The sequence below is a fragment of the Drosophila ananassae genome, chromosome XR (assembly GCF_017639315.1).
Source record: "Drosophila ananassae strain 14024-0371.13 chromosome XR, ASM1763931v2, whole genome shotgun sequence".
Lineage (NCBI taxonomy): Eukaryota > Metazoa > Arthropoda > Insecta > Diptera > Drosophilidae > Drosophila > Drosophila ananassae.
In genome coordinates this window covers 15914220-15938818 of record NC_057932.1, presented here as the reverse complement: position 1 = coordinate 15938818, position 24599 = coordinate 15914220, and the positions used below count along the sequence as shown (strand labels likewise).

At 41.7% G+C, this 24599-nt stretch overlaps 1 protein-coding gene across 1 annotated transcript in view; it reads right to left on the bottom strand.

Annotated features, from left to right (window-relative positions):
* Window positions 1-3642: 3642 nt before the first annotated feature.
* Window positions 3643-24599, bottom strand: part of LOC6505079 (histone acetyltransferase p300) — a 29997-nt gene continuing 9040 nt past the window's right edge. Inside the window, exons 5-14 of the mRNA XM_014904797.3 lie at window positions 20238-24569; window positions 18918-19207; window positions 18693-18850; window positions 16803-16913; window positions 14775-15723; window positions 14483-14713; window positions 14191-14421; window positions 12791-13188; window positions 10292-11855; window positions 3643-8926 (exon numbers count right to left, since the gene is read on the bottom strand). Coding sequence (XP_014760283.2) covers window positions 7961-8926; window positions 10292-11855; window positions 12791-13188; window positions 14191-14421; window positions 14483-14713; window positions 14775-15723; window positions 16803-16913; window positions 18693-18850; window positions 18918-19207; window positions 20238-24569 — 9230 coding nt within the window. The 3' untranslated portion in view covers window positions 3643-7960. The remainder of the gene's footprint in view (window positions 8927-10291; window positions 11856-12790; window positions 13189-14190; window positions 14422-14482; window positions 14714-14774; window positions 15724-16802; window positions 16914-18692; window positions 18851-18917; window positions 19208-20237; window positions 24570-24599) is intronic.

The following is a 24599-nucleotide window of genomic DNA, read 5'->3' as shown; positions in this document are numbered from 1 at the left end:
TATTTAGAACAGTTGGAGCACTTGTCCGTCTGTCCTCTTGTCCGCGGACAGGCGCTTGTCCGTTTGTCCGTAATTGTTTTACTTTTAAAGATTTAGGATACCAAGATATGATACTAAGAAATGTTAGATTAAGAAAGAATAGGATATAGAACAGAAATCTTATTTAAAGGATTTCTTTATAACAAGTCCTGTCCGTATGTCCTCTTGTCCGTATGTCCGCTTGTCCGCATGTCCTATTGTCCGTTTGTCCGTAATTATTTTACTTTTTTAGATCCAATATGTATTATTAAAAAAAACTACAAGGAAGAATGAGCTATAGATGTAGAACATAGATGTCCCTTGTCCTTAGTTATTTTATTTTTCCTAAAAATCTCATTAAACTAGATTAGAAAATTCCCCGAAAGATATACAATAAATTACTAAAATATCACAAATCCGCAAAATCCTAAACCGAAAATAATTTCCCCAGAAATACTGATACTCAATTTCGCAATAATTCTATAATTAATCATTTAGAAATAATACTCTCAAGGAGGTAAACAAATAATCGAACGATAAAAGCCAAAGCCAAAGCCAAGAGCATAATCAGACACTAATATTTTTAATTTATTATTTATTGTATTAGGTAATCAAGTATATGGGCATATCTATACGATCCAAAGAAAAATAATGAAACAGCCACTTGGGATGGCCACTCCATTGAGATGGAGTGCCTGGCATTCGACTGGATGGCAGTTGCTACTTGAGATCGAGTGCGAAAGCCCAACAATCTGAATAATATATCTGGGTATTTAGGGGCGTGGGAAAAGGTCTACAAGTCCACCCAAAGAGTCATATGACTAGAAGATATTAATGATTTACAATACCCGGATGTAATGGAACATAATTGTAAACCATTTGGCATTAATGGTATAGAATTTTGGGATAGAGGATCATAAATAAGGAGATAAGGTTAAAGGGACATAGATGATTCAGAGACCTCTAGAGACCTCGAGTTAGAACCTCTATCTCTATGCCTCTATGTCCAAAAAATAATATTCTTTTAGCTTATAAAACTCTATAAATTTTAGCTAAAATATATTATTTTTATTATTGAACTTTGTTACCCCCCACTGAAGTCATATTGCGACTCATTGATTTCAAGACCCACACGTACACCCACTCCGATTTAGTTCCATTTCTGGCACTTGAAACTGTTGTTGATTTTTTTTCTAGCCATTATTTATAGATGTTCCATGTGACGATGTGGGGAGTTGATAGCCCACGGATAATTCCTAACAATCCGTACGGACTTTTGAACCCAAACAGCCCAATACCCTGACATCCGCCTGACGATATAGTCTCGGGACATATATTTCATTCGACCATATAGGTGCCCGAGTGGTAACTAAGGGAAAGTGGCACCAGAAGGGCCATAAATCTAGCTGGCTTTCTGAGTCATATAAGGTCTGTGGTGGAGTAGGTTTAATAATTTCAAGGGCCCTCCACTACTCACAAATCCGATTCCGATTTCATAACTCCCCCGATTGTAGACGCGAAACACCTGCCACCTTATCTCCTCATACTTATTATTTAATTTTTTTTCAGTTTAGTTTTATATTTAAATTTAGCCATTGAATGGGAATAATATTTTTATGCTCATGATGATGGCACGATTTAATCAAATACTATTTTTAAGCAGTTATCGGGATTGCCAGAGCAAAGTCTATGAGTATTCTACTATATATTCTAAGTTATATTTATTTAAAAGATAAAAAAAATCAAGTCATTGGTGCGAAATGTTATATATATTTTTTAGAGATTAAATAATGAATGGTTTTTAAGATAAATAGTAGTTTTGAGAAAGTTTTCCCCAAGTTTAGGATAAAAATAAATGAATTTTTGGTCCTTCGAGCCAAGACAAGTACCATCTTCTTGAAAACATAACCTCAAAAAGTGCTCCCACTTCAACAAAATACTAAAAAACTCATAAAAATCAAGTCATTGTTGAGAATTATTATATATATTTTGTAATATATTTTTATGAGTGTTTTTTAAGATAAACAGTAGGTTGAGAAAGTTTTTAGGATAAAGTTCAGGTTACAAATAAATTAATTTTGGTCCTTCGAGCCAAAACATAACCTCGAAAACTGTTCAAACTTCAAGAAAATACTGAATAAAAGTAAAGTCATTGGTTAGAAAAATTAAATCTATTTTTTAGAGCTTAAATAATTAATATTTTTTAAGAAAAATTAAGAAACTAAGAAAATAAATGCACTTTTTGGTCCTTCGAGAAGTCTTGTTGAAAACATAACCTCAAAAAGTGCTCTTAACTCAAAAAAATATGGAAAATCATAAAATTATAAATCATATAATTAATGAGAATTAGAGTTTAGAGTTTAAATAATCAATATTTTAAACTCTTAAGATAAACTATTAAAAATACTCTCAAGCTCAAGAATTTGGTCCTTCGAGCCAAAAAATAACCTTAAAAAGTGCTTACACTTTAAAAAAATACTTAAAAAACATAAACCTTATTAAATTAAGGTTTATTAAATAGTATTTTAAATCTTAAATATATAATAATCTAATATTATATTTTAAGATTTAAATACTATATCCTCCCTTACTTCAATAATACCAATTTTTTTGTGATTTTCGTTTTAATTTCATAATTTTTATTTAAATTAATTTATTTTACACTTTTAAGCAAAAGTATTTTAGTTAATTACAGTGTTTGTTGTTGGTTTTTCTTTTGTTTGTTGGTTTTGTATGTTTGTCGTTTTCTTTTGCGTTTTTCTTTCTTTTTGGATCAATACGACAAAGGAAAATGAAAGAATGACAGAACAGAAGGTTGGGGAATAAAGTGGTAGACAGAGATTGGTGATAAAACAATAATAATATTAATAATAATAATCATCGTAATAATATTTAAAAAAAATACACATACAATATATATTATATATAATATATATATATTTAATCATACACTTAATACACGTCTCTCTGTGTCTGTTTTTTGTGGTGTATGTGTGTGTGTCAGTAGTGTGTGTGTGTGTTAATTAATTAAATTAATGAAATCTGATAGAAAAGTCAAAGAGTTTCCACCTTATCAGCTCTAAACTGTCGCTCTATTTTACAAGTAATTATTATGTCATAACGGTTTATCATTATCGTTATCGTTATCGTTATCATTAGCATAAACATTATCATTAATCGTTTATCGTTAATCATTTATCATTTATTAATTTTAATTTTTTATTTTTTAGTATCGATCTTTTGTTTCCTTTCCTTGCTTCTCCTTTCCCCTTTTTTTTTATTTTTAAACTTTATATTCTTTAAATTTTTTGTTGCTGTTGTTGCTTCGTTTTTGTTGTTATTTTTTTTTTTTTTTAATATATTTTGTTTTTTAGAACTAGTTTTTACTAAGGCTTGGTTTACTTTACACTTGACTTAACTATTTCATCTTCCAGGCGTCGCTCCCTCCTTCCGTGGCTATATTTTTTTGTTTTTTTTTAAGAAATTACATTTTTTTTATATATATATGTATATATATATATGCATAATAATTAGCCAATTAATCGCTATCAATTATCAATTATCTCATATGCTTCGGTTCGGTTAACGGTTTTTTTCTGCTCCTACTGCATTTAGAATAAATTGTTTTTTTTTTTCTTAATTTTTTTTTTATTTATTTTTTATCATTTACAACTGTTTTTTTTCGCTTATCTATTAGATCTTCCGTTTTTTATCCTATATACGCGTGTGTGTGTGTGTGTGTGTGTCGGTGTGTGATATATAAATTATATATATATATATTTTTAGCGCTGGCTTTTTGTTTTGTTTTTTTTTTTTTAATCTAAGGCTTAGCTTAATAATTTTTTAACAACCCTTCAATTGTTGTGTTTGAAGTGCCATTCGTTTTTTGTTTTTTGTTTTTTTTTTAATGTTCATATATATTTCGTAATCACAAATAGTTTTGGAATATGCTCTCTCTCCCTTTCTTGCGTATTTGGAAAAATTGAAAAAAAAAAAATACAAAAAAAATTAGAAAGTTTTCTAAAAAAAAAAAAACAGTTTCATGTCTTTGCCTAGCACTCTCTCTCTTTCTCACACTCACATTCGCCCTCTCTTTCACACTCAAATCTTTGAATTTTTTTTGGAAAATAATTTAAATTTAAATAAAAAAAAAACCATGCGGAAAGCAGCTTTTAAAATAATTTTTTTTTTTCTGCTGCGCCCGCTGAACCGATTTGGAGGTTAAGAGTTTTTGTTTTTTTGTTTTTTGTTTTCTGTTTTGTTTTTTTGTTTCTACCAACACGCGGCGACTGCGACTTGAAGGCAGCGTCATGTTATCGCAACTTTTACCGATTACCGATTACCGATCACCGATCACCGATAACACATACTTGTGGCTTTCTTTTTTTTTGTTTTTTACATTTAACGTACAAAGGCATTCTGCGGCAGAGCCCAGTGACTTGAGTATGTTTTCCTTGTTTTTTTTTTATTTTTACACGATTTCTATATAATATTTTTAATATATTTTACTTTACTTTAGTTTTTTAGGTTTTTTTTTTTATTTCTTATTTGGTGTCTGGTTTTCTGTATTTGTTTTTTTTTTTTTTTTTTTTTGATTGTGTGCAGCGCAGCGTGGGTTTTCTCATTGCTTTTATTTTTTAATCCGTTTTCTTGTTTTTAGTTTCTCGATTTAAAAAAATTCGGAGGCAGGCGCAGCTATTGGGATTTCTTTTTTTTTTTTTTCTTTTCTGGTAAATTTTCAAAATTTCTCTGTTTTTTTTTTTAGTTTTCCATTTTATTTATTTATTTATTTCTCGCCCTAAGCGCGTTTCGTTTAAAAACACACTAACTAAACACGAATTATATAATATATATCGCGATATATATATATTTTTTATTAGTGTGTATATGTGGGTATGTGTGTGAGTGTGTGGTGTGTGTGTGTGTGTATAAATTGAGAGTGTAGACTTATAATTATAAATATATAAACGATATAACCGCTATACCCGATATACTTAGGCGCGTCTTACAATCTAGGGCATTGGATTTTACAAACTGTTTTTTTTTTTTTTTGTTACTTATACTATATATATACTATATATACTCCTAATCCGTTATATAAACTTTGCAATATATATATATTGGTATATATATATATATATTGTATGTATTTGTATATGTATATGCTGAGGGTATTTACATTTTAATGTTTTTTTTTTTTTGTTTAGTTTTAGTCAATCCTGCTTACTTTCGCAATTTTTTCTGAAGGCATTTCTATGCGCAGTGAATAAGTAGTTTATATCCATTATCTTAATTAAATACTTTACAGACGAATAAAAAAAAAAAATATATATATATATACTATGTATGTGTGTATATATGTGATAACTGATACCCTCCATCTCTTTCCATTTCGCTCCGTCTGTCTCTTTCTACTGATACACTTCTTGGGCGGCGGCGGCAACTTGTACAAAGAAAACAGCTTTGAAAACGAAAACATCAGGATCATCGTCCTTACATCGTCCTGCATCGTCCTAAACATCTTAGACCTGAACAATAATATATATACTATATACTATATATATAGATGTATATATGTATAAAAAAAAAAAATCATAATTGCTAAAAATCATATATATATATTATATATTTTATATATAGACGTGTGATATTTCCGTATAATGAAAGAACCCAGTTTGGAAACTACAGTCTACACTCTAATAAATAGTTCCATACGCCTAATTCTAAAAAGTCTATAAACCTAAATTGATTTCCTTTTTGTTTTTAGTTTTTAGTTTGTTGTGGTTGTTGTTGTTTTTTTTTTTTATCGTTAATAAATAGCAATCGATCTTCTCTCCGCTTTCAAAAATCCTCCAAAGTTAACATTCAGTTTTTTGTATTTTTTTTTGTTGTTTGTTTTTTTGAGACAAATTGGTTTTTGCATTTTTTTTTCAGTTTTTTTTTTTGGGTATCACAAAATCAAATACTAAGTAAAAAAAAATTTTAAGTTATTTACACGTAGAAAAAAAAAAGTGGTGTTTGTTTTTGTTTTTGTTATAATTGAGGAATAGGAACGCACACAAGCACACTCATTCTATGAATCACTCTCTCCACTCTCTCTCTCTCTCTCTCTCACACACAGATACAACACCCACACACACACACACACTCTACTAGTTACTACTCTTCTTCCGTTTCCGGTTTATACGGCTCTTCTTCCTTCGACTTCTTCATCAAAACAATACACAATAATGTGAACAATTTGTTAGAATTATTACAACTCCTACATATGAATATATGTATATGTATATATTCTACAATATATATATAATTTAGATCTCTTATCATATCTCAAGTATATACTAAAAATCGTTTTCAAAGCATTTTGGCTATTGCTATTTTGTTGCTCTTGTTAATTAAGGTTTTTTTTTTCCATATTCTCCACCTCCACCGATCGATCCCTATTTTTTTTGTTTGCTTCTCCATTTTTCCCCATCCTATTTTGGTATGTTACTGTTTTTCTTTTCTTTTTTTCTTTTCCTGATAAGACTGTATGCTCCCTCAGCTAGATAGCTCTCTCTCTCAAATACTCTCTCTCTCGCGCGACATCTCTCTCTCTCTAACGGTATAAACCCATTTTTATTGTTGTCTGTCAATTGGAAGTGATGATTTGATTTGCTTTTTTTTTTCTCTTTTTTCTGCCGAGGGGAGAATACAGATGAGGATATTCCGTTATTTTCTTTTCGTTTCTTTGTTTTTTTTTTTTCTTTTGTTTCTAAGTTTCTATCTTTCGATGGTATAAAAAATATGTTATTTTTTGTTTGTTTGTTTGTTGCTTTTTGTTTTTGTAATTACTTTCTATGCATGTTCCCAAAATATGTAAAGCTCCTATAAGGAGCACTTAATTCAACTGCCGATCGTACACACAAGTACACAAAATATGTACTTATGAATTAATAAGTTTTTTTTTGTTTTTTTTTTGTCGCGGTGCAGGGGGTGGTATATGGAGTAAGGGGAGGCTGCTGTTCAAAAATCTGACTTATAAGAGATTTCAAAAAAAAAAAAATAAAGTTTTTAGTTTAAAAAAAAAAAAAAGAAATATATATATATTATACTCATTTTGACTTTTAATGATTGGTCACTTGTGTGTTGCTTTAAGGGGGGGGTATACTTAAAATGTAGTGTAAAAAAAAAAAAGTCAATAAGAAGTTTTTTTTTTTTAAGGATTACACATGATTTAAATGATTTTTAGTTTTTTTTTTGTTTTTTAGTTTTTAAGATTAAAGATTTAGATTTAGATTTAAGATTTAAGATTTAAGATTTAGGTCTAGGTTAGGCCGTAGCTTTAGCTTTAGCTTTTTTTTTTTTTTAAAGTTCAACGTTAAACGTTGTCATCATAACGGGATCTCGATCTCGATCCTTTTCTCTCTCTCTCTCTTGCTCTCTCTTTCTAATGCAATTCAAAGGATACGCTTTTGTTGCATTCTCTTTTTAATACATCCAGAGCTTTGTTGTGTAGTGTAGTGTATGTGTGTGTGTGTGTGTGTTTGTTGTTGTTTTTTCGAATGAAATATATATATTAGAATATATATCAAGAGAAATCATATCAACATGCTGCTTTGTTCAAAGTTGTCCTAAACTTAAAGTTAGTGGTGATTTTTTTTTATATCCTTCTGCTTGTGTGCTTGCTTGCCTTAAATGCTATCTAATTAATTAATTAATTAATAATTGTGATAGTTGTTGTTGTTTGTTGTTGTTGTTGTTGTTGTTGGGAGGAGAGAAGACAGTTAAGTTATCTTCAAAAGTAAGAATTAAAAAAGTGTATAATGTGTGTGTGAGAGTGTTTCTGTTGTTTTCTTGTCCTTGCATGTCACTGCATGTCACTGCATGTCCTTGCATGTCCTTGCTTGTCTGGAGTCTCCTTCCAGGGCTACCATCCGTTGTAGCTATTGGCGCCGCTGCACTAGAGCCGCTCCACAAACTTTGTCAGCTGATCGGAGGCATCGGGCAGTGCTCCTCCCGCATTCCCCACACCCACGCCCACATTCCCCACACCGACACCAACGCCGACACCGACGCCCACGCCCACGCCCACACCCACACCAACGCCGACGTCCTGGGGGACGCCGGGCAGCGGCGACTGATGGTGCATGCCATGATTGTGCATCCCGTCGTGCGGCGGTCCTTGCGGCGCCGGCGAATGGCTGCTCATCACGTGGTGGGGCGAGGGCTGGGCCCGTGGCGAGGCTGAGGGGGCGGCCCGGGGCGAGGGCGCCGACCGTGGCGAGGGCGTGGGCTGGGGCGAGCGGATGGGCGGCGAGGAGCGGGCCGACTGCATCAGTTGCTGCTGGAGCGAGTGGGGTGTGGGGGGTCCCATCACCTGGGCATTCGGCTGCTGCGACGGATTCTGCTGCTGCTGGGCATTCGAGTTCGGCATCGCCACCTGCATCATCTGCTGCTGCTGCAGTTGCGGCTGTTGCTGCTGCTGCTGTTGCTGCTGCTGCTGCTGCATTCCCACTCCCACTCCCACTCCCGGCGGCATGCCCACGCCCATCTGCTGCTGTTGCTGCTGTCCCGGGCCGGGCTTGACGCCCACTCCTACTCCCACGCCGACTCCAACGCCCACTCCGACTCCGCCCACTCCGACGCCCACCTGACCCTGCTGCTGGAGCATGTTGGAGGCTGCTGCCGCTGCCGCATTGGCCATGGAGTACTGATCGCCGCCAGGACCTCCACCGCCGCCGCCGACGGCACCGCCGGCATTGAAGTTGCCCGCTCCGCCGCCGCTGCCTACCGGGAACTGCTGCTGGCCGGGTCCTGGGCCGCCGCCGGGGCCGCCCATGTGGGGGCCGCGCTGGCGCTGCTGGTAGGGCGGCGGGTACTGGTTCATCGGCATGTAGCGCATCTGCTTCCAGTTCTGGTTGGGCACCTGCGTTTGTGGAAGGTGCATTAGGTACTTGGAGTCAATTTAGGGGGGGCTACCACTTTACTATCATATTTTTAATATTTTATACTAAGATAGTTAATAGTTAATATTTAATACTTAGTATTTTCAAGGGAAATATTACTTTTTAGTTTAAGGATCTCACTTAAATAACTTAATAAAAACTTAAAAAAAAATAATAATAATAAAATAATAATATTAATTATAATTAATTATAAGTCATAAAGTCCAAAAATTGTTATTCTTTTGCCAAAGAAATTATTAATCATTTATTTATATTTATATGGCGAAATAAAATAATTAAGGGGTAATCTAATACATCCTACTATTAGGCCAAAAAAATTGAATAAATTAAAGGGAATAATAATAATACTGAATAAATCATTTAAGATTAATATTAAATAAATTTTAAATATTTTTGCTTCTTGAATTACTAAAAAAATGGAATTATTCATCATAAGTTATTTAAATTTTGATAAAATGAATGAAAATTCAAAGAAAATAAATAAATAGATAAATAAAATTAAGCTAATTAGGCTTAAAAGTGAGCTTATAAAAAAAAAAACTAAAAAAAAATTATTTGTTAATTGTGTAAAAAAAAGAGTATAAATTTCTAAAATAGATGAATAATAAATATATTAATAAAAGTGAGGAAATATAGATTATATATAATATAACATAATATAAATTATAATATAAAATGATAAAATACAATATATGGTATAAAATAATATATAATATAATACTACATGTACCTATCAGATATTATATTATATTATATATCAGATATACAATATTACTGAAATCTATCAGATCCTATTATATCTTTTCAGATCTCTAGTACCCCCTATCTAGTTCCTATAAAAATCTATAAGAATTTTAAAGAAATAGAGAATCTTTAAGAAACTATATAAGAAATAGAGAATATATAAATAAGAAAATAGAATATAAGAATAAGAATACAATAATATAAGAATATTAATATAAATTAAATATTAAAAAGAAAAAAACTAGCTAATAAAAATTATATATTCTCTATAAGAGACTTAAACTCTACAATATTTAAAAAAATATATATAATAAAAAATATTTAAAACTAATATAGAGTCTATAAGTCTATAAACTGGTTATATAACTAATATTACTTAATTATTTCCCTTAAAAAAATACCTATAATATCTATAATAATACTATTAAAAAAAAAAACAGAAATATTTATCTATTGGCCTATTAAAAATAAATTTAAAAACTAAAATATCTATAAACTTGTAATATAAAAAATCCAAAACAAAACCCCAACCCTCCACCTCAACCTCCTCCTTCTCCTCTTCAAAAATCATCATCACTCACCATGCCTCCTTGGGTGGTGACTCCAGGCGGCAGGTTCTGCAGCATCATGGCGTTCTGCATGTTGGGCATCCGCTGGTGGGGACCTGGTCCCCCCGGGCCGCCCTGCTGCATGAGGTTCACCTGCTGCTGCTGCTGCTGCTGCTGGTTGGGATTCATCTGCTGGTTGGGGTTCATCATGTGTTGCATCTGCTGTTGCTGCATCACCTGTTGCTGCTGCTGTTGCTGCTGTTGTTGCTGCTGCTGCTGCGGATTTTGTGGCCCATTGCCGGCCTGCTGCTGCTGCTGCTGTTGCTGCTGCTGGCCGAGGGCACCGCCGGCTCCACCAGCTCCTCCACCGCCCGCTGCCGCGGCAGCATTGATCTGGGACTGGTGGCTCTGCTGGCGCTGCTTGATGATGGCGGCCATGATCTGGGGATTCTGCTTCAGAATGGTGAGGATGTGCTGGTTGCTCTCGTTGTTCGGATTGTTCTTGATCTTCTGCATGATCTGGGCCAGTTGCTGGGTGTTCAGGCTACCAGAGGCTTGGCCGCCACCGCCGCCTCCGCCCCCGGCACCGGGCGGTGGTCGAACTCCACCCGCTCCGGCGCCCGCCATTGTCGGTGCACCCATTCCACCCATACCCATGCCGCCGTGCTGGCCGCCAACGGGCATTTGGCCGCCACCGCCGCCACCCATCTGATTCGGGCCACCGAGGGCCATCATCTGCTGCTGCTGGAGCTGCTGTTGGGAGAGCAGGTTCTGCTGCTGCTGCTGCTGGATGAGCTGGTTGGGCTGCCGCATTCCGGTCGTGTTGTTGGCGTAGCGGGCCTGGGGATTGCCACCGGCGCCGGGATTACCGCCGCCGCCTCCGCCTCCACCCCACTGGTCCATCGAGAGCAGGTTGTTGGCGTTGAGGACGTTGCCGCAGTTACCGGCACCGCCCGGGACACCGCCCGGTCCTCCGGGTCCTCCTGTCGGACCACCGCCTCCGCCGCCGCCCAGCTGGTTGACACCAACTCCGCCGACACCGACTCCGCTACCGACTCCGCCCACGCCGACACCCACGCCCATGCCGCCCAGCTGGTTGACATTCTGGTTGGGCACTCCGCCGCCGGCTCCGCCTAGTGGACGGTTCATTCCCGGCGGCGCCATGGGCACTCCCTTGCCGAAGCCACCGCCGTGCGAGACCTGCTGGCGGGCCGCCTCCTCCTGGACCTGCTTCACTACCTGGAGTACGTTCGGGGACGGGGAGTGGCCACCGCCGGGCTTCATGCCGATACCCGGCTGGTGGGGATGGGGAGACGTCATGCCCGCCATGGCATTGGCTCCGGCTCCTCCGCCCGAGACTGGAGATGGAACTGTCACCGTTGAAGGCGACATGCCACCAGCGCCCGGTGGCATTATGGCCGCCTGGCCGGGCATCACTTGCTGGCTAACCGCCACGCCGGACATGCCCACCACGGGCACTCCGCTGGCGACCACGGCCGGGCCGCTGACTGCCGTCGAGCCGGACATGGCGGCGGGTGCCGGGCAGGTGCGGGACATGAGGGCCACACGACGACGCAGCAACTGTTGCTGTTGGAGTCTGGAAAGTGGAGAGAAGGACATGGATTAGTAGGGATTATGGAAATAGCCTTTCAAGGACCTGGTTTGTGGAGAGTTCCTTTAGTTTGGAGACTCTTTGGGGAGGCAGGGTGCTCTCTCCCTTGGTTTCTAGTGAAGCTACTTGTTATTTTTAAGTATTTCCTTGATTTTTATTCCTATTTCTGTACTAAAAAATATTTAAAATAGAAATAGAGTTCGTGATTTCTTCTCTTTCTTTCAAGTTTCCTTCAAATAACTTCCTTTACCAACACAGACATACTGTTTTTGCCAGTGTTGGATAATTTTCTTATTCAAAAAACCAACGAGTAGCTCTTGCCTGCCCTAACAAAAGTAACGAGACATTTTCGAAATCTCATGAGATCTGTTTGGAATAACTTTTTTTTTTAACAAAAATAATACGATTTATGATTAGTTATTATATAATATTAGTTATTGATAATGAAATTATATATTTTTGGCATAAAATAGGGAATAGATAGAGCCTAAACCCACTTTTCTTATAATTTTTAGTTGAAATTTTGAGAATTAGAATATTGTTAGAATCTCAACTAACTTCTCTTATGATTCTTGATGAAATATTCTCAATTAGAGAAAGTTTTTATAGAATTTTTGTAAACTACAAGATCCCAACACTTCCTATAAGTCTAAAATTAGTTTAATTTCCCTTTTTAAATCAAAATTAAATCTTGTAAGAAATGTTTTAAAAAACAAATCATATTACAAACCACAAACAACTCTCTAAAACACAAACTACAACCCTTGACTCTTCCAATTTCTCATAAAAATAAAGGAATCCCGGCAATCAAAGTAATCTAAAAGTCATCAATTCCCCGGAGCAATTAATAAAAATCAAGACTCCAGACTCCAAACACCAGAGGAGGCAATGGCCTCTTTAGAACCCACTGATATACTCACTTTTGCTGGAGCTGCTGCTGCTTGAGCTTGTGCTTGATGTTGGGACAGAAGGGCACTGGACACTTCTGCTCCTGACAGTGCTTGGCATGGTAGCAGCACAGAGCTATCAGCTGCTTGCAGATGGGACATCCGCCATTGGTCTTCCGCTTGCAGTTCTTGGTGTGCTGGACGACGCGCTTCATCTTCTGGCAGGACGGTAGCCGGCAGTTGGCATCCCGGCACTGGCACGCATGCACCAGAGACTGTATGCATCGCTGGATGGACTGTTTCCGGGCCTCCTGGGGATTGGCCTGCTTGTGATCCGCCGGCGCCGAGCCATCGTCGATATCGAAGCCGAGCTTCTCCATCTTGTGCGGATGTCCGACCTTCTCCTTGCACACAATACACAAATCGAAGTCCTGCGTGGGGAATAGGATTCAAAATATTATTATTTTTATTTTATTTTTTATATATTTCATATAGTTAGTAGCCTCCTTAATTATTTTTTTGTGTTTCTGGCAAACAATAACACCCCCACTGATCTTATCTCTCCACAATTTTTTTTCTTATCTCTCAGTTTTTTATGGCCCTGGAGCACATGGCCCCAAAAAATATGAAACTAGACCGAGTGATGCCACTTTTTGTAGGCTGTACCTCTTTTTTTCCAAGTTTTTAGATTGTTTTTATGAAAAAGTCTACTTTAGAAGTGGGGCTAGACTTCTAAAAAGTATATAAAAGAGTTCTTGAGGACTTGAAACCTTCTAAGAGCTTATTCCTTCTTTAACTTCTAAGCTGAAAGATTCAGTTTCCGCTGACTGGTGGAAGGAAATATTTAAGGAAGGAAAATAATATCGAAATATTTTCATTTTCAGGGTCAGTGGTGCCCGTTTTTCTTATCGGAATTCGAAGAGAACTCTCAGTTCTGAGAGGGGAGGTTCTTAAAAGGTTTGTAAAGAGGGTACTAAGGGGTTCCCTGCAAGAACTATGGATGATAGTCTTGGTACTAGTTTGCAGAATAAGTTGTTGAAAAACTGGAGCATTATTATTGAGAACCATATAGAAAATGCCAAGAAGAACCTCTGTAAAAGGCCTCTTAAAACCTCTATAACTAAGACTCCTATAAATATCCTTTAAATCTATAACTAACCCAATCATAACCCGCTATAACTACACCCTATATAAAATAAATAAAATAGACCTCTCATAACTAGATAAAAAAGTCTGAGAAAGAACCACTCTAGAAGCCCCTATAACTAACCATTTTATAACTCTATAGCTATGGCTTCTTGTATCCCATAAATAATCCTTCTATAACCTTATAACTAACCATTTTATAACTCTATAGGAACCCCCTAACTAACCCTACAACCCTTCAACTAAACCCTCCCCCCATCTATATATAAAACACATCCTTTACTCACATCACAGACGGTGCAGTGGTAGCGGGTCTCCACGGCCGTCTTGCAGTTGTTGCAGGTGTAGACGAACTTGTCCTGGCCCTGGTTGTGGAGCTCGTAGAGCATAGAGAGAGTGGAGAACTGGGCACGGCGCAGGGAGGAGAACTCAAAGTGCTTATCGCGGGCCAGAGTGAGGAAGGCATCGCGTCCGTCCATTAGATCGCAGGTTAGCAAAGGATCTGGATCTTGAATGGGCTGCAAGGACATAGAATATTAATTGAGTGATTTTAGGAGATCAAGAGAAGATAATACTTACCGCTAAGCTGGCCGCCGACTGGGCCGAATGGAGGCGGATGACGAAGAAGACCTCCTTGTGCTTCTCCATGGTGGCGTAGATCTTGGCGGAGAGATCGTTGCCGGATTGATGTTCGTTGGACTTTTTGCTGTTCTTTCGTTGGGCGGCCTTCGATTTGTTGGACTTCTTGGCCTTCTTCTGGCCCTTTTTCTTCCCATCGCCACTGACCTCATTGTCCTCGATGGAGAAGAGCTAAAAAGGACACACAACGATGTCAAATAATTCCATAATTAATTCAAAAATTAGTACTCACATTAGCTGCTGCCGCTGCTTCGGCTGCCTCGGCCTGTTTCCGTTTCTCCTCCTCCTCCTGGTCGAGCTCCTTGATGCTCTCCTCGAGGACATTTGGCCAGAAATCGCCCTCAAAGTATGGCAACTCCGCCGCCGATCCCAACTTATCCTCCATGGCCTGCTTGAGTATGTCCTTGTAGTCCTGAATAATCCTCTCGATCATGCCCTTGTCGAGCATCTTCTTGTACCATTCCTGCAGTCGTTTCGGCTTCGGTATCTTCTGATCCGTGGGATGGCAGTGGAAGATATAGTCATCGCCCTCCGACGGCGGACACGCCCAGATATGGGCCATCGTATAGCCCAGCTGCTTCACATAGTCCATGTACCCGAGCAGGATCTCATGGTAGACAGCCGTACGATACTGCCGTGGACGGAAGAAGTGCACCGAGTCGAGGTAGGCGATGTAGACACGTCGGGTGTTCGGTGCCGGACACTCCGATCCATACTCCTGGACGTGCATACCAAAGAAACAGACATCGATGCCGTCCACCTCCTCGAAGGCGAACAGGGCCTTGGCCCGGTAGGGGAACTCCTGCATCATCTCACCGGATTCCACGAAACGACGTCGCATTCCGGGCTTCACCTCCACACACTTGTCGGATGAGCTGACCACACGGATATGGACTTCGCCCGCTCCTGCCTCCTTCTTCTTGAGGAAGTTGTTCACTCGGGTCTCGATGTAGACACCGAGCTTGGTGGTGGGCAGGCGCTTGGCATTGAACTTGTTCTCCTTCCGCTTCGAGTTCTTCTTCTTCAGGCAGTTGTCGCAGACGAAGCCGCCGGGCCAGATCGAGTCCAGCCAGAGGACGCAGATCTGGTGCTGTTTCCGGCCGCACTCCTGGCAGTCGACAAACGGCTCCAGCTCCAGGTGGTCATTCTTCATCTCCTTGAACTGGTCCTTTTTGATTTGACTGCAAAGTGGGTTTAAAAATTATTATTTTTTGTTGGTATTTAGAGGGTTATGGGATATAGTTTCCGGATCCTTATAGATCTCTGACTTCCTTCTGGTAGTTGAATCTCAAGATGAGGAGGCATTGTGTCAAGTTTCAAGAGGATAGCTTCGAAACTGAGGGTGCAGTGGGCTTGGAAACAGATTAGCGGACAAGCGGACACGCGGACAGTGCTTATAGAGGGTTTGTAGGATGATCCAGATCAACAATATATATAGCTTTGAAGACTAGCTTATAATAGTAACTATTTCAAAGCTTTTAAACCTTTTATCGTTTAATAGTTTTTATTCTACAAGAGTTTTTGACCTTGAACGGACAAGCGGACACGCGGACAGTGCTTTTAGAAGCTTGGTAGGATGCTACTGATCAGGAATATATATACTTTTGAAGTCTAGCTCATATTAATAACTATTCCTAAGCATTTAAACCCTTTTTTTGTTGAAAAGTCTTTTTCTACTTTATTCTACAAGGATTTTAGACCTTTAGCGGACAAACGGACAGGCGGACAAGGCTTCTTTGGGAGTGTAACATGATTCTGATCCATAATATTTATTTTTTTTTTAAGTTTATCTTTCAGTAATAACTATTTCTAAGCAATTAAAGCCTTTTTTTATTTGATAGTTTATATTCTACAAAGTTTTTAGACCTTTAACGGACAAAAGGACAGACGGACAGACGGACAGACGGACAAAGCTTCTTTGGACTAGTAAGATGATCCAGATCAAGAATATGTATACCGTATAGAGTCTCTAGTTAAAATAACTATTTATAAACATTTTCTTTTAGTTCAAAGATATTTTAGAAGCTTCTATATCCCTTTAAAGGACAAACGGACAGAAGGACAAGATCATATTGTTCTAATAAGTACTCCCGATCAGGTATATATTGAAGAACTATTTCTTGATCTTGATCTTGCTACCTTGAGCAACTATTTAAGACCTTAACTTTATATTCCATTATTTTCTTTCAATTTTAAACTATTATTAAAAAAATCTATGACCTATTACTCTAATAATATATAGTTCCAAAGTAATACTCACGTTTGTGACTGCAGAGGATCGTCGCCCAGTGTGACCGTATCGCCCTGGATGTCGTTAAAGCACTTTTGGCAGTAGGTGTATCTATTTGAGGCAACACCGTATTCCTTTAGACTGTTGTTTTTTTTTATTTCGAATTTATGTTTTTATGTTTTGATTTGTTCGCGTTTTTGTTTGTTTTTTATGTTTTTTTTTGGATAATTGTTTAGTGTTTGTGGATTTTTATGTTTTTGAGTTGATTTTTTGGCAACCAAAGTAACAACAACACAGGCATGTGTACAGGTGTGTGTAAAAAATAGTGTTTTCAGGTGTGTTTTTTTTTTGATTTTTTTGTTTTTTTTTTTTTTTTGCGTGCAAGCGTTTTGATTATATGCGAGTGTGTGTTTTGGGTGTGTGTTGTGTGTGCGATTTTTTACATTTTTTTTTTTAATTTTAGTTTTTTTTTTTTCACACACACACAGACACACAGAGAGAGAGAGAGATATATAGAGATGATATGCACACACAGATATAATATTGTTTTTTAAAGACACGCAATAATAATACAGTTATGAGGCGACACAGGTTAACGGGTATTATTATTATTATTATATTATTATTTGTTTTTTTTTTGTATTTTTTTTTTTTTTGTTGCGGGAGGAAGAAAAAGTAAAAAATGAAACGAAAAAAAAGAAAAGAGAAGAACCAAACGGTGATTTGCATTAGAATTTGTTTTTAACATTTAAGACGACATTGATTTTTAAAAAAATATTAATTAAAAAATTTTATGTTTCAGCATGATATTGTTTTTATTATTTAAAAAAAATGCTGAAACATTAAAATAAACGAGATCTTCTTTTTTAGAGTTTATAATTGAAATCTTTTTCTTAAAAAGAAAATCTTGTTTAAAAAAATCGTTTTCTTTTGTTCTGACTACTCGAGAAATGTGGAAATGTTGGACGTTTTTTTTTTTCTAGTTTCTGATGGATATTCAAGGATATTCTTCAGGATCTATGTCCTTATGGCTTGAGATGGACTTTGGGGATTTTGTTTTATTTTGTGGCGCATCAAGCAGAAGCAAAAAAAATAAATGAAAAATATTTTTAAACAGCGTGTGTATGTGTTTATATATTTTTTTTTAAATTAATTATCTAATTTTTTTTTTGAAGAGACAGTAGTGCAATGTGCAACACCAAGAGGCAACATTGAAAGGAGAAACACACACACACACAAAGGACATACAAAGGAATGAAAATAAGAAAAATAAAAAAAAATTAATTGGAAGTAATAGCGCAGGATGGGAGGATCTGAGGGATAATATAGCAGGAAGGCCATCAAAAATTAGTGCACAAAACGTACAATTCATTATATATTAATAATCAATATATAGTTTTAAGATTTAACATTTAAAATTGAACATTTAAGATTAAAAACTAGATGCTAGAGAAGGCGCATCCATGGAACATAGAGTTACTTGAAAGCGATCTGATTTTTCTATTTTATATACATCGGATATATATTGTATATATATTTATTAAAAAACTGACAAAACTAACAGCTATTTTGGTCTATTATTTTTTAAATATTATTTATAATTTTTTTTTAAGCCAATTTTTAACACCAAAAGTAGCTAAAAAGTAGTTCCAAGATTCGCTTTAATTTTTTTTTTTAGCATTCGCAAAGAGGAACAAGCTTTTGTTTTTTTTTCTAACAAAAAAAAATATATATAATATATATAATATATATATATATGATTATTACATTTCACATCGAACAGAGAAACAACAGAAACACAAAAGTAACGTTTAGGCAAGTCCCTAAATATAGAATCTGTATCCTTTTTTATCGGAAAGAGTCTGTGGTGGACTAGTGGTCTCATGGACTCATGGACTCATGGACTCATGGAAGACATACCTGTTCTGGTAGCTATAGTACTTGGCGTCCCTTGGGATCGTACAGAGCTGCTTTCCATAACAGCACAGTACTTGCGGATTGAAGGTGTACTTCCGGCCGCAACAGTAGCCCAGGGCCTGCATCACCGGATCTATTTCCGCCTCAAATACCTCCGATAGCTACAAGAAAATAATACAAAATATTATTTACATTTTTCAGACTATATAGATGTTATGTTAGTCCCACCTTTGTACAGTAACGATATACCCTTGAAGTCTTGCGATTATAGAGCCAGGCATTGTCGAACATCAGCCAGACATCGTCGACATACTCCCAGGGATCACTGTACTTGCCATTCTGGATATTGTTCCGTATAGTTCCCAGATCCATTGGCTTCTTCACGATCTCAAAGTAATCGGGAATGCCGAGGGCCTGCGGATCCACGGCATACCGGAATGGCACGGATTCGGGCTCCTGCCGGAAGAGCTTCTCCAGCGTCGGCAGCAAGGCAGTTCGCAGTTCCTCCGGATTGAATTCTATTTCAAAAAATATCATTTATATTTTAATACACTTTTTTTTTTTTTTTGAAGTAAAAACTAGCCTCGAGTTATATATTCCCAGTCCATTGCTTGAGAGTCAAAAAAATAAAATGAATGTCATGCCCTTTTTCGATAAGTTCAAGTTTCGATAACTATTTCAGGTGTTTCTAAACACTTGATGACACTTTCTTCCAAAAACTTAACTTTCCAAACACTTTTTATCGATTACAGGTCTTCGATAATTTGATATTTGAGAGTTTAAAGCTTCCGGTGAAGTGTTATCGGATTTATCGATAAGGTTTAGGAAGTCAGATGCGATATATCGGAAAGGGATTTTACAGAAAAGGGTTTCTAAAGAGACCATCATTTGGCATTTTTAGTTAAAGTTCAAAAATGATCTATTATTATTCAAAAAATATTACAAAATATATCACATTTTATCGATTTTTCAGGGGATTACGATTTTTTGGACAATCGGACAAGTTTTATAATGGATATTACGACTCTTTTCTTTGATTATTTTCCTTTTTTTCAACATCATAAGATTATATTTAAAAAAATAGAATTTTTCATCTAATTTTCATAGGAATACGAGTAGCGGACAGTATAGGATTGGCGGACACGCGGACAAATAGATATTACGACTGTTTTCTTTTAATATTTATGTTATTTTTTAACATAACAGGTCAGTTATTTGAAAAAAAAATACTAGAAACTATTCTAAAAAGAGAATTTTCCCTAGAATACTATTAGAGGACAGTAGAGGTTAAGCGGACACGCGGACCAGCGGACAATAATGGTTATGACAAAGAGGTCTATAGAATATTTATCTTTATAACAAGTATTGGAGGTTTATAATTTAGAAACTGCCTAGAAATTGCCTAAAAATTGTCTAAAAATATATTAAAAATTTAAAAAAAACTATAAAACCTTAACGGACAGACGGACACAGCGGACACTTAACCTACAGTCCTTGCAGTTACAGTAGAACCTAGTCTTAAAAGACCTCTTAGCAACAAAAACTTACGGCATTTCTTCTTCTTGTCGCCAGCATTGGGAGCCAGTGGCTCCGGCACCAGTGGCTTCGTCTCCGTCTTGGGCTTAATGTCCACGGAACTGCCACCAGCCGCGCCACCGTCATGGGCTCCGTTGATGTTGTCCTTGCCAGTGCCACCTTCGGCGCCGCCATCATGATGGCCACCGCCCGCTGCAGAGCCACCGGCCTCGTCCACATCCATCACCTCCGTCTTGATCTTGACCTCCGAGCCGTCCTCCGTCTTGATCTCCATCTTGATGCAGCTGGTGCCGTCGTTGTTGACGTTCTTGCCCTTGCCACCGCCCGTGGAGCAGTCCATCTGGGAGCTGTCGTTGTTGCCGCCGCAGCTGTCGTCCATGAACTCCTTCTTGATGTCGTCCTCCTGCTTGATGGAGTCCAGCTTGCCCTTGGAGGCTATGCCGCCGGCATTGCCACTTCCGCCACTGCCGTTGGTGTTCTCATTGGAGGGCGAGGGCGTCTCGTCGTCATTATCGCGGGCCGCCGCCTCCAGTGCGGCCATCTGCGAGGACAGGCTCATGGAGCTGCTCATCATCCGGCTGCTGCTCGTCGAGGAAGGTGTGGTGGTTGCTGCACTGGTTGCTCCTCCTCCTCCTCCGCCGCCGCCGCCACTGCCGCCGGACATCAGAAGCAGGGGATTGCTGGCGGGTGTGGTGGCCGTACCGCTGCCGGTTCCTCCACCTCCCGCACTACTGTTACTGCTGGAAGCCATTGTCGCCGATGTGGGTGTCGCCACCGAGGATGAGGCACAGCTGAGTGGCGTTGTCGCCGATGTGGTGGCCACAGCCGCTCCACTACCGGTCGCTCCACCGCTACTGCTACTGTTGCTCCCACTCCCGCTCCCGCTGCCACTCCCACTGCTGGCACATGTCGCTGCCGCCGATGCCGGCGTACTGTTCGCCGCCAGACCGCCGGAGGCACCGGTCGCCGCCGCCGCTGGAGATGCGGGTATGGGTATGTTGTGGATGGGTGGTGTGGCGGCTCGATTGCTCAACGGCTGTTGCATCATTCCGGACACCGAGGGCGGGTTGTTGTTGGCGCTGCTGCTGCTGTTGTTGTTGTTGTTGTTCGAGGGCGTCCCTATCGATGGTCCATTGGATAGGAAACCAGGCGAGGGACTTGGCGCCGAAACAGTTGCATTCGAGTTGGCTGCTCCAGTTGCTCCTCCACTGGCTCCACTGCCACCACCACCACCACCGCCCGCATTCAACGCCTCCAGGCTGGTGGGCGTGGGTGGCATGTTGTTCAGTACACTGCCCGGTTTCTGTTGCTGCTGCGGCTGCTGCTGCTGTTGCTGCTGCTGCTGCTGCTGCTGTTGCTGCTGCTGCTGCTGTTGCAAGGAGGAACTGAAGTTGTTGCCGCCCGCTTGCAGGGGCGTGGCATTACTGAACGGCGACTGTGGCAGGAGCATGCCCTGTTGCTGCTGCTGTTGCTGCTGCTGCTGCTGCTGGTGGATGTGGCGCTGCTTCATGATCTCGCTCAGCTGGGGATTCCCGGCACCGCTGCCTCCGTTCGCATTGATGAACTGCTGCTGCTGCTGCTGCTGGCCGGGCTGGGGCTGCTGCCCGGGCACCGGACTCGTCAGCACATTGCCCGTCTGGTAGGGCGACAGGGCGGGATTGACGACCATGCTACCGGGACTGGGTCCGGGTGGACCCACCAGCATATTCCCAACACCGCCGACGGCGTTGAGGGGCTGCGGCTGCTGGGAGAAGTGCATCCGTTGCTGTTGCAGGGTTAGCATGTTGCCGCCGGGCGAGTGGCTGCGCATCGTCACCATGTTGTTGGTCACTCCGCCCACGCCCACTCCGACTCCCACGCCCACTCCAACGCCAACGCCCACGCCGACACCCGGCTGCTGGCCGACCATTCCGGGCGGTCCCTGCGGTCGCAACTGTGGCGGCATCACACCGCCAATGGGACTGATGATGGGTCGGACGCCGGGCTGGACTCCGGGCTGTTGGCCCGGTTGGCCCTGTTGTCCTTGCGGCAGGACACCGCCACCAACTCCGACACCAACACCAACACCCGCTCCGCCAGTTGGGACACCACCGGCGCCACCGGGTGTTCCGGCGCCACCTGTCGCCTGCTGCTGTTGCATCTGCATGATCTGCTGCTGGTGCTGCTCCTTGCGCTTCAGCCGCTTCTCCTCCAGCTCCTTCTGGATCTTGTAGATCTTCTCGGCCAGCAGGTGGTAGTACTCGGAGCGCGACTTGGCCATCTCGTACATGTCCTTCTCGACCTTCTCCGCGTACGAGACCAGGTTGTGCATCCGCTTGTCCTGCATCGTGGTGGGATCGGAGGTGGGGAAGATGGCCTGCACCAGCTTATGGACGAGATGATTCCGCAGATCGGCCGTCACCGATTCCCGCCAGTCCTTCTCGTTGTCTCCGGGTGTACCGGAACCACCGCCGCCGCCGCCACCGCCAGCGCCTCCGCCCGCTCCTGTGCCGGCATTCTGGTTGGGATTACCGCCCGGATTTGGGCCACCACCGGCGCCCGTCGTATCCGCCGGCATTAGGGAACTGGAACCGGGCGCACCCACTGGACCGCCACTTGCTCCACTGCCCGCCGCACCGGCATTGCCCGCCGCCCCCACCACATGGGTCTGGGGATGGACTTGGGCCACCTTCAGTTGCTGCTTATCGTTGGGGCCGTTGCCGGGCACTGTTGCTCCGCCGGCGCCACCGAAGTTGGCATTGCCGAAGCCGCTGACGTTCACCGAGAGCGGTGCTGGAATGTTGCCGCCAAGCTGGGAGGGATTGGGCTGCTGCTGCTGTTGCTGCTGCTGCTGCTGCTGCTGGTCCACCATGTTGGGCAGACCGCCGCCGCGTCTACGGTTCTGGCCCTGCTGCTGCTGTTGCAGCATCTGTTGCTGCTGCTGTTGCTGTTGCAGGCTGTTGACATCGTTGGCGAGGACATTGGGTCCACTGGGTCCACCGGGACCAGGGCCAAGCACCCTGACGGCCGGTGGGGCGCCCTGCATGCGGATGGTGGGCGGCAGGCCTTGTTGCTGCTGTTGCATGCCACCACCCGTCACCGGCGACAGTCCCACCTGGCCCATCCCGTCGAATCGTCGCAGCTCCTGTTGCTGCTGGACTTGTTGCTGGTGCACCTGCTGCTGCTGCTGCTGGGCCAGCTGTTGGGCCATGTCCTGTGGTGTCTTTGGTGCTCCGGGAGCGCCGCCACCGCCGCCACCCGCTCCGCCCTGCTGCTGTTGCTGTTGGGGCAGTACAATGGCCGTATTCTGGCCACCACCGGGCGCCACTTGCTGGCCCGGCTTACCGTCCACCACCAGGCCAGACAGATTGGGCTGTTGGTTCTGTTGCTGCTGCTGCTGCTGCTGTTGCTGTTGCTGGATGCCACCGGGTGGTCCACCAGGTCCAGCACTATTCCCACCAGCACCGCCAGGTCCAGCGGAAACTGGGCCACCACCGGTCACAACGGCATTGCCGCCAACCTGAGACCCACCACCGCCGCCGGGCGGTACATTGGCGTTCTGGAACACCGAATGATTCTGCCGGAAGGGATAGCAGATGATGCAGGCGCTGTTTATGCAGGTCTTGTAGTGGAGCAGGATCTGGCGCGAGGAGGCGCAGTGTTGCATGGTGCAGTCCTTGCTCTGCTTACAGGTACCCATGTGGGCGAGGACGGCCTTCATGGCCTTGCAGTAGTTCACATTGCACACCTCACGGTTCGGATTGAGGTTCTCCCGCCGGTTGCACTTGTGGGCATGGAGGAGGAGCATCAACTGCTGTTGGATCTGCCGCTTCCGGTCGTCGGGTACATCGCGACTGCCGCCACCTGGACCGCCTGTCGCCACGCCACCCGCACCAGTGACCACACCGCCAGCTCCGCCACCGGCACCGCCAACTGTTCCGGTCACTACACCACCACCAGCACCACCAACAATGCCACCAACACCTTGCTGCTGTTGCTGTTGTTGTTGTTGTTGTTGGGATGTGCCTGGCTGCTGTTGCTGCTGGCCAGGATGCCCCAGCAGTTGATTGGGTTGTGGCGGCCTCGGGCCCATCGCACCCGGCTGCTGGCCAAGCATCTGTTGTTGCGGATTACCGCCCACCAGCTGGCCACCGGATACGGAACCATCGCCGCCGAGAGTCGGCAGTGGGACGACAGTGCCCACGGGCCGGTTGCCCTGGGGCATGCCCGGCACCACGCCGCCCCTCTGGGCCATTTGCTGGGCCAGGAGCTGCTGCTGCTGCTGTTGCTGCTGCTGCTGCTGGGGATTGTTGCCGCCGGGTCCGCCATACTGGCCCACTCCATAGGGCAGGCTGTTCAGTTGTCCTGCAAACGAAGATTCTCAAATAAATACCA